Here is an 8,511-nt window from a genome sequence, read left to right as displayed (position 1 = left end):
GAGCCACTGCGGTCATCAGGGCAGGGTGCATGTTTACGCCGGACGGTCAATCCGGCGGAGGAGGTTGTAATACGAGACTGCGGGGACGTTGGCCATTGGCAAGCCATTCCGCTATCTCTCGCATCGCGATCTCTCCTGGTTACCTTAAGGGGCTACATGGCTCGAACCAACCGATTTCCACACAAATCTCTCTACGGGCCCGCTGTCGCTACCGTCGAGTCGCCGAACGTTCACCACCATCTGAAATCGAAACTAAGTGAAGCAGTCTCCACCCGTCAAGTCGGAATGATTCTAAGCGGCCTCCACCGGTCAAGTCGGATCCCCTTCAACTAGTGAGTATAAGCACCCGACGCGCATTCGGCGTGCGAGTATGCGTGGCGAAGTTGAGGTTCGTTGAACTGTCTCGGCCGTTGTGTACGTAGATATTGACGAAGGTTTGGACACTGTAAAGCCGGTTACAGGCGGAGGTGTCATCTTCAGAAGCACGAACTTTGATTCCGAACTTCCAGTTCATCGCGCGGATTCCCACGGATCTCACGCGCGATTCCCGCAACCGTTTTCCGTGACGGTTCTCGAGCCCCGTCTTCCCTTCGGGACAAAGAACAGGTGGCTCAAGCTTCGTGAGGCTCATTCTCGCCGAGTCAAAACTTGTTCCTCCTTCAGCTTGCTTCATGTCTCGTGTGCTATCTGTGACCCTAGGTACTATATGTGCAATGTTCCTTTGCTCGATCCGATATCTCCTCCGACAGGACGCACAAACACATTTAGGGCCATGGCATAAAAACCGAGCTCGCCACACATCCTTCACTGTTAGCATTCAAAACAGACGAGGCTGGATCAGGCCATGCAATACCAATACCCCAGTATTGTGGATGCTCTCGAAAATGCAACTACCTACCATGGTCTTACGCTCACGGAGACTACCTCCCTTGCTGATGGTATTTTGCTTGAACCCGTGAGTATGCAAGAAATGCACCTTCGAAGTTTTTGAGAATGAAAATTAAACACTATTTGACTTAGCTTACAGATAGGCTATCGACTACGCTAACGAATGTCGATGAGCATGTTGGTTCCAACCGTTCCGAACAGGAATATGGGAGCTACCCGTGGAGAGGCGCCTTGCAGCAAGATGACCCCAGATGCCGAGCGTCCTCAGCTTCAAGCAGTCTTGTATTCGCCACACAACGTGAGGCGTGGAATATGCAGGCATCGCCTTTCGCCAACTCATCGCGGTTCCCCCGCGCCTATGGGTCTTCAAGTCAATATCTGGCTGGGTACTGTCCGCCGTACGGTGTCGATATACCGACGATAGATGACTCGGTTGATGGCATATTCAGCCCACGAGTACCGTATAATGCACACAAGTCGACGTCCTCGACGTCGTATGGCGCCTTGAATTACCCATCTTTATTACCAGTTTCCCTTGCCCCACCGCGCCATTCGCCGACACTGTCCGATGTCTGCGCGAGTAGTACGCTTGCCTTCGGATGCACTGGGAACTCCATCGAGAGCGTTGTCACCACAGACGCCTCGTATTGTCTTGGGGTCGAAGAAATCGAGGCTTTACGAGGATTATTATCCCCTCTCTCGAGCTCTAGCTTTCCGTATTCCCCAGATAGAGAATCCTTCTTCCAGGATCCGGAGCGCAGCTTGCTCGCCGGTCATCCGGGAGCAGATATATCTACTTGCAATAATCGCAGCGATTCTGGAGCTTGGTGGCAGCATTATGCAACCTCTCCCTCTGTCTATTCCGAGGCGGGATTCAACCTCGGACCCATGCAGTACGGCGCAGAGGATATTATCGCAACTTCCAATCAGAACGTAGAGCCGTATGAGGACGGGCACTCGAACGTGCCGAACACTGTCACGCAATTGGCTCCGGAGACAGTGAATGGCAGCATTCCCACCGGCCTCGGCATGAGGCAAACCATTCCCGTTGACCCAGCACTGGACGACGGTCCGTTGTGGACACCTGCGTTTGTTGCGGAGACGATGGTGAACGTGGTACCCGAGAGCTCGCAGCTGTCTGTTCCGTCAAGCAATAGCGCAAGCGAGCGGTCTCAGTGGGCGAAATGCCCTTGGGAGGATCGAATACCGGTTACGCAAGTCGACGCCGCAGCAGGAAATTCGGCGCTCAAGGCTAAAAAGGAAGACAAGGAGAGTGGGAAGGCGGATGGTAAGCAGCCCTTCCGTTGCCTCGCACAGAACCCATGCGGGAAGCGGTTCGGGCGCGTGGAAGAGGCAAGAAGACATTTTCGGACCGCACGCGTACACGCAGACGAGCGTAGTGCGGAACAGAGGTCCGCATCTGAGGGTGCAAGGAATGATGCCGAGCGTCCATTCAAGCGCGAGCGGGAACGGTGCGGTAGGGCATACAGCAGAAGGGATGGACTCCAGCGTCATTGTAGGCGACATCATCGTGATGGAGAAGAGGTGCAAGGAATCCGAGACGGCCGTAAATGACAAGTGCATTAGGGAACTTTGTTGAGACGATAATGTTTGCGTTGACGTAGAAGAGGAAGTTGGTCAATGGACAGGACTCGGACGTCATCGATCGCGAGTCCTGCGAGTGCTATCTCTCGGAACCATATCTCCCAAATTGATGATAAACCGAGATGTCGACAAGTAGCTCGAGTCGATGGCAAGTCGTGGTTGATCATGCGATGCATTTCAGCTACTGGTAGTCGGTAATTCTGATGGGATTATCGTGATCTTTGGGCCACAGTTTTGAGACAGATATAGTACTACAACGCGGAGATGTGTGCATAATGCATCAATATAACCTCGAGCACAGCAGAGTATAGGGAGACGCGCTTCGTTCCAATATAAACTGATCTAACAAGGTAGGGAAGACTCAACTTCATCAGACTTCATATGGGCATCTATTTTTTCACCTAGCTCGGTCGTCATTCTCGCGAGTCCCTCCCAGTCCCGAGTCCCAATTCTGGTGATGCGCCACCATGTGCTTTCAGACTGATAGCCATCATATTGACCTTCATACCAGATGCTACGTTCTGACGAATGATGGCGGTCCAACGCAACATAACACAAAGACGGAATTGAACGCATTAGTATTTGTGGCACATCTTCAAGAATGTCTTGAGCGACAGGAAGTGACGATGGGTAGCATATCCGGATGCAGCTGACGTTTAGTTTAGACATGAAGGCAGGCAATTGTGACTATGCCTCATTCGTCAGTGATCAACGCACAGCAAATATTGGAAGGACCCGACCTTCCAATGGTTGAGGTTTTGTGCATAGTCACCCGAGGAGGATACAGTGTCGGCCTTCTTGAGAACAATGATCAGATACCTCAATCTCTTCCCGACCCTCGCCAGCTTGTCCCAAAACCTCGTACTCAACTTCAGGCTTGTCTCCAACTCAAGCACAATGGGCATGGTCATTTTCACAAGGGACAGAGCAGACTTTGGTGATCCGACTGCTCGGCTGATACCCAGAACCAGGTGTCGGACCGGGCATGTCACTTTCCAGGGATGTCTATATGTAACATCTCCCATGTCGAGGCAGTCCAGGCGTGGCCAGCATACGCCATTGTTTTTTGAGGGCAGACTGGAAGTGACTTGACGCAAACAAATTCTCTTCACGTTCGGGAACGCGAGGACGAACACTGACATAGGCAGATTGCACTTCTTGAGAAAAAGATGATGCAGAGAAAACCACTGCAAACGTGGATCCGGAAGGGGGTGATGCATAGTCATCTCGTGTGATGTCGTTGATGACTCGGAAATTTCAGTGGGAGTCCCCGAGGCTTCGGAGAAGAGAGTAGGGATAGAATCCCCTTCAAGGAAAGGTAGGTCGAATTGCAAAGCTAGTCTACGAGGCTTCGAGGTCAACCTCTCGATCATTGCCAGGGAACTCTCATATGCATCCCCCAGTTCAAGTTGGGTCAAAGCGGGGAGTGCTGCCACAGCATCAGCGCATGATGGATGCTCCTCCAAAAGCCGCTCAATACAGCCCAGCGTCAAGCGCTGGATGTGCGCTGAGAATGGATGCGACAGCAGTTCCACAATTCGAGCGACAGTGGCATTGTTTGCACCCTCGAGAGCAATAGAGCTAATTCGCAGCTCGCGCACGAAAACTAAGCGTTTCGCAGGTTCTTGCAGGAGCACTCTACACATTTGCTTGACGTGTCGAGGCCATTTCAGATCGATAATGCGGTAAACCCGCTGCATAGCAACGGTATTGACCTGCTTGTTCGTGAGGGACAGCCGGAAAGCCTCTTTGGTTGAGAGGAGCGAGACAATCTCGGTGAGGACATCCGCGTTCAGAGTGGCCAATGACATCTGAGAATGAGATGAGAAGGGTATCTAGGATCATGCTGGTATGGCGAACCGTTTGCTACCGATAGAGTAGTGTACATTTGTCCTCGGGCACCGCACTCGATATGTGGATGACTTGCGCGGCTTGGCCCGATGAGCTGTAAGTCTGTGTACGGGATAACAGGCGGAAGGTCTAGTTTTCGTTTTTGGGACTCTTGGAAATCACAGAGATGCTGTGGCAAAAGACTCGTGTGTCTTCTCAGCAGAGCGATTGCGGAATGGCAAAGCGAGTGATCAACTGTGGGACCGTTGCCGTGGGTAGGATCCAGGCGTGGCCTTGGCCGGTGGTGCTCGCCTGATGGCTTGCTACAGATTCGTGTGGGCAGCCGTGTAGTTCAACTAAACTGCCTTGATTTGGCAGACGTAGTAATCGTAGCGAGCGTACTGTGGATTGGATGTGGGGAAAGGTCGTCTTGGACACGAGCGTGTCTGCCAAATCGTCGAGGTCGTAGTTGAGATAGCTCCAGAGTAAGCGGTTGATCAGTAGTGGCTGCGTCTTGTCGTCGTCGCGTAATGATGCAGTCCGTTGCTCGTGTGCTGGCTGCTGACTAGGACTGGCCACTCCCGCGTTCGCAACTTGTCGGTCCTCGCGGGTCAGTGTATATAGCGTGTATGATGCAGTGTACTGTACTGCTCACACGCGGAAAGAATCTGTCTTCGTGGAGGTGCAGCGTCGGGGCAGTGCGCGCTTTGATCCACTTGAAGCTGACCGGGTGGGCAAAGGTGAGCAGGCCGCATTGTGGCCGTTAAGCGCGCGTGACGCGACCACGTGAACATGTTCAGCACTTCAGCTTGCGACCAGCACCCCCACTGCCTTCTGCAATTGCGACGCGGTCGCAAACTTCATATCATAACGACACTAATCATGTTCTGCTAGTAGGAGCAAAAATCTCAAGTGTTAGTAACATTTGAATTTGGGATATTGATGAAACTTACCTGAATATTGATTGTCCCACATAATCATGCCTCATTGAGAATCGAACCGGGGTGCATAGGAAACATCATGGGGGAAATAAACAACTGAACAAGTGTAATGTTAAAACATTGAACCCAGTTGCAGCCATTAGGCTAGAGGGGTAGGTAGAAGACATGCCATTTAATAATCTAAGTGCGGTGGGTGTGCAAAGTGGGTTCTCATAAAACTTGGTCCGCATTGTGACAAATCTTCTGATATTCTCTCCGTTGCACCCAATGATAGCGAGTCCTTTTAGACTCGGCTTTCAATGATGATGTAGAATGGGCGCACTACAGACTGCACGTACGGCATCCCATTCCCATCATAGTCGAGCGCCAGCGGAAAACACCCCCACGTGACCGTGTATACGAGCACAGGTGACGTCAGCGTGTGTCGTCATCGGGGGCCGAAGGCGAGGCACCTGAGCACGCTTCCATTCACATCGCAGCCCCTCACTCTCTGCGCTGACCGCCACTCTCCTCACGACGACGATCATCATGTCCACGACCATGCTGCGCGCACAGGCCGCCCGCTCTTTTGCTACGTCGTCTCGTGCCACGCCGTTCGTCGCGCGGGCAGCATACTCGGCAAGTGGCTGTGGATGCACCTGCCGATAGAGAGACTGACAATTCGACCGGTAATGATAGCGAGCACGCACGTATGCGACTAACCCCGACCCTACGCATCCAACGGATTCGCCGATCCCGACGGACAAGTCCACCTTGAGCAACGCATTGCTCGTATGGCTCGGTGCCAGCGCAGTCGGTGTGGGCGCATGGTACTACACGCAGCAGGGAGGAGATATCCGTGCGAAGCGGAAGGCTGATCAGGATAAGGCAGTAGCAAAGGCGGAGGAACTTGCTGAGGCGGGCAAGCGTGCTGCCAATGACGTGGTCCGGGAAGGCCAGGAGGGCTACGAGCAGTACAAGGTCCGTTATCGCTTTGCTTCATAGACTGCGATGCATACTGATGTGAACCGATACATCAGGCTTCGGGAAAGGAGAAGCTTTCTGATGCACGTGCAAGCGCAGAATCGAGCGTGAGTGGCACGAAGACAGCAGTCGAGAACCAGTACGATGCAGCGAGGACGTCCGCTGCAAGCACGTACAATGCTGCTGTTCACCAAGTGGAGGATGCTGAAGCACGCGCGAAGGCATCATTGGAGGAGGCGAAGCGTAAGGCGGAAGAGAAAACGCAGAGTTGGGGCGCGTGGCTCGGCAGCTGGGTCGGATGGGGAAGCAAGAAGGCGGACGAGACCAAGCGCGAGAGCGCATCGCAGGTCGCAGCAAGCGCTGCAGATGTTCAAAGGGAGGCACAGAAGCGAGCATGAAGGAGGAGAGGTGCGTTTTGCCCCTGAATGTAGTGTTTTGCCACACGTCGCAGACAGGCAGAAGTTTTCGTGGACTCGATGTAGGGACACGAAAGAAGATGTCCTTGTGTAAGTTTACTTACTCTCGAGCACGGTTGTAACAATAGTTCGGACTGTATGAAAACCACTTACACACAACAATGGACTGACTGCTGTGCAATTTCAATCTGCCGATGGACAGGTAGCATGAATTGAAGTAGCGTGCTACATAGATGAACCGATGGGCGCTGAGCAGTATTTAGTCGTTGCCATCGGCGGGGAACAGTTGCCGTCACGGCAACCTGTGGCGCTGCTTATCGGAGTATCAAATGATTGATGGGCACTTCGTCCACATCCTGACATCGCGGACAGTAACGACTGAATTTCATTCTACGTATGATGCATGCGCAGCTTCCCCTCCGTTTCCTTATTCTATGTAGTCCTTTACTCGGTCCCATACACGGCGTCGAGGCGGTCGACATCTTGTCATCAATCAAAACACGAGCCATGGCGCCCGTATGCTGTACCGTTGATCTCCATCATCATCGGATATCTCGCCGCTATGCAATGCTCTGATGTTGAGTGCTCACATGTGTTTCACAGATCTTTGATAGGCTGGGCGTAAACGTCTCATACGCAGGTGCAATGTCTCATGCACTTACAGGGATGACCGGCAATGGTCGATCTGAAACAGCTCGAAAACTACGAAGTTAGGACATCGCTAGTGTACTGTCGACGTGCTCGTCATGATTTTCTAAGACCGTCGTATGCCATGTGACACGAATCAAAACGCGGCACAGCGGGCAGATGTGCTCGTTGCTCACCGTCAAGCTGTCGATTCACGCGATCTTGCGTCGGAAGATACGATGAAACCATCACATGGACGTGATGGGAAGCAACCGGGCAGTGCATCTGTTCCTGCACCGGGTGAGCGCTACGAGGCGAAAGATGGAGATGCAATGCCGCGCATCAAGGCTGGGACGCTATTTACGGCGTAGCGAGGGCGTGCGGCGTATATAAGGAGGGCCGATCCTCGCTGGTACCCCAGCTCTCACCCCTTCGTTTTCAGAGCCCAAGACTTCTCAAGCTAGGTACTGGTTGGTGAGTGCCCTTCCTTATCAACGTCTGCCTCGATAATGAGTGCTCACTTGTGTCTTCCTCCATCTAGCCTTGCTTGTTTTTCTTATTCGCATTCTTTCTCTAACGACCTCACGTTCAACTCCATTTTAACGACTACGTCTCATTGTCATCTAATTCACGACATATCTCTCACGTTCCACGAAGTTATCTACCTCTAATATCAAGATGCGTTCCACCATCGCTATCCCCGTCGTCCTCGCCGCCGCCGCTTCTATGGCCCCTGCTCTTGCTGCGCCTGTCGCTACGTAAGTTTCTCAATACCCCCGCTTCTACGATAAGGAATTGACTCTCGCTCCCAGGACCGCTGATGGTAGCGCAGCCATCAACTGGAAGGAGGTCGGCGATGACGCGCTCGACGTTGCCGGCGCCGCGGTGAAGATAGCGCCTTTCTTCTTCAGGCGGGAGCTGGACACCGAGCTCTTCGCTCGCGAAGTCGCTGCTCAGACGCCCATGGTCCTCCCCGCCGCCTCTGCGAACAGCGAGGCAATCAACTGGGGCAGCGTCGCGAAGACCGTACTCGGCTTCCTCAAGCGCGAGGATGGGCTCATGGCGCGGGATGTGCCTGCCAATAGCGAGGCTATCAACTGGGGCAAAGTTGCCACGACCGTGTTGGGCTTCCTCAAGCGCGAGGACCCCATCCTTGCGCGCTCCTTCGAGGATGAGCTCATGGCGCGGGATGTACCTGCCAACAGCGAGGCTATCAACTGGGGCAAAGTTGCCAGCACCGT

At 53.2% G+C, this 8,511-nt stretch overlaps 4 protein-coding genes across 4 annotated transcripts in view; 2 read left to right on the top strand and 2 right to left on the bottom strand.

Moving 5' to 3' along the window:
* Positions 1-673, bottom strand: part of LAESUDRAFT_748944 (uncharacterized protein) — a gene marked incomplete at both ends in the record, with an annotated part of 1,283 nt that extends 610 nt beyond the window's left edge. Inside the window, 2 exons of the mRNA XM_040911539.1 lie at positions 172-240; positions 347-673. Of these exons, the coding sequence (XP_040766195.1) occupies positions 172-240; positions 347-673 (396 nt within the window). The remainder of the gene's footprint in view (positions 1-171; positions 241-346) is intronic.
* A 171-nt stretch (positions 674-844) lies between these two features.
* On the top strand, positions 845-2,463 carry LAESUDRAFT_757691 (uncharacterized protein; the record flags this gene model as incomplete). Its single annotated transcript, XM_040912340.1, has 2 exons — positions 845-955; positions 1,021-2,463. The coding sequence occupies 2 exons, from the start codon at positions 845-847 to the stop codon at positions 2,461-2,463; spliced, it is 1,554 nt and encodes a 517-aa protein (XP_040766194.1).
* Positions 2,464-2,752: 289 nt separating this feature from the next.
* On the bottom strand, positions 2,753-4,446 carry LAESUDRAFT_68367 (uncharacterized protein). The gene is made up of 3 exons (XM_040905832.1): positions 4,354-4,446; positions 3,234-4,304; positions 2,753-3,180 (listed from the first exon to the last, which is right to left on the bottom strand). Exons 2-3 carry the CDS (start codon positions 4,302-4,304, stop codon positions 2,836-2,838), a joined length of 1,416 nt encoding a protein of 471 aa, XP_040766193.1. The 5' UTR covers positions 4,354-4,446; the 3' UTR covers positions 2,753-2,835.
* A 1,323-nt stretch (positions 4,447-5,769) lies between these two features.
* On the top strand, positions 5,770-6,675 carry LAESUDRAFT_723978 (uncharacterized protein). The gene is made up of 3 exons (XM_040908514.1): positions 5,770-5,882; positions 5,943-6,224; positions 6,284-6,675. The coding sequence occupies exons 1-3, from the start codon at positions 5,793-5,795 to the stop codon at positions 6,623-6,625; spliced, it is 714 nt and encodes a 237-aa protein (XP_040766192.1). The 5' UTR covers positions 5,770-5,792; the 3' UTR covers positions 6,626-6,675.
* Positions 6,676-8,511: the final 1,836 nt, after the last annotated feature.

This window comes from Laetiporus sulphureus (genome assembly GCF_001632365.1).
Source record: "Laetiporus sulphureus 93-53 unplaced genomic scaffold LAESUscaffold_11, whole genome shotgun sequence".
In the NCBI taxonomy this organism is placed as follows: Eukaryota; Fungi; Basidiomycota; class Agaricomycetes; order Polyporales; family Laetiporaceae; genus Laetiporus; species Laetiporus sulphureus.
The sequence above is the reverse complement of the archived record's forward strand: the minus strand, read 5'-3'. Positions and strand labels throughout refer to the sequence as shown.

What these genes read in the sequence shown, in the direction of transcription:
- LAESUDRAFT_723978 (XM_040908514.1), top strand. Translation starts at nt 5,793, where the DNA reads ATGTCCACGACCATGCTGCGCGCACAGGCCGCCCGCTCTTTTGCTACG. An exon ending in TCGCGCGGGCAGCATACTCG is followed by an intron (nt 5,883 to 5,942) that starts GCAAGTGGCTGT and finishes CGGTAATGATAG; the next exon opens with CGAGCACGCACGTATGCGAC. An exon ending in AGGGCTACGAGCAGTACAAG is followed by an intron (nt 6,225 to 6,283) that starts GTCCGTTATCGC and finishes CCGATACATCAG; the next exon opens with GCTTCGGGAAAGGAGAAGCT.
- LAESUDRAFT_68367 (XM_040905832.1), bottom strand. Translation starts at nt 4,304, where the DNA reads ATGTCATTGGCCACTCTGAACGCGGATGTCCTCACCGAGATTGTCTCG. An exon ending in AAAACCTCAACCATTGGAAG is followed by an intron (nt 3,181 to 3,233) that starts GTCGGGTCCTTC and finishes AATGAGGCATAG; the next exon opens with TCACAATTGCCTGCCTTCAT.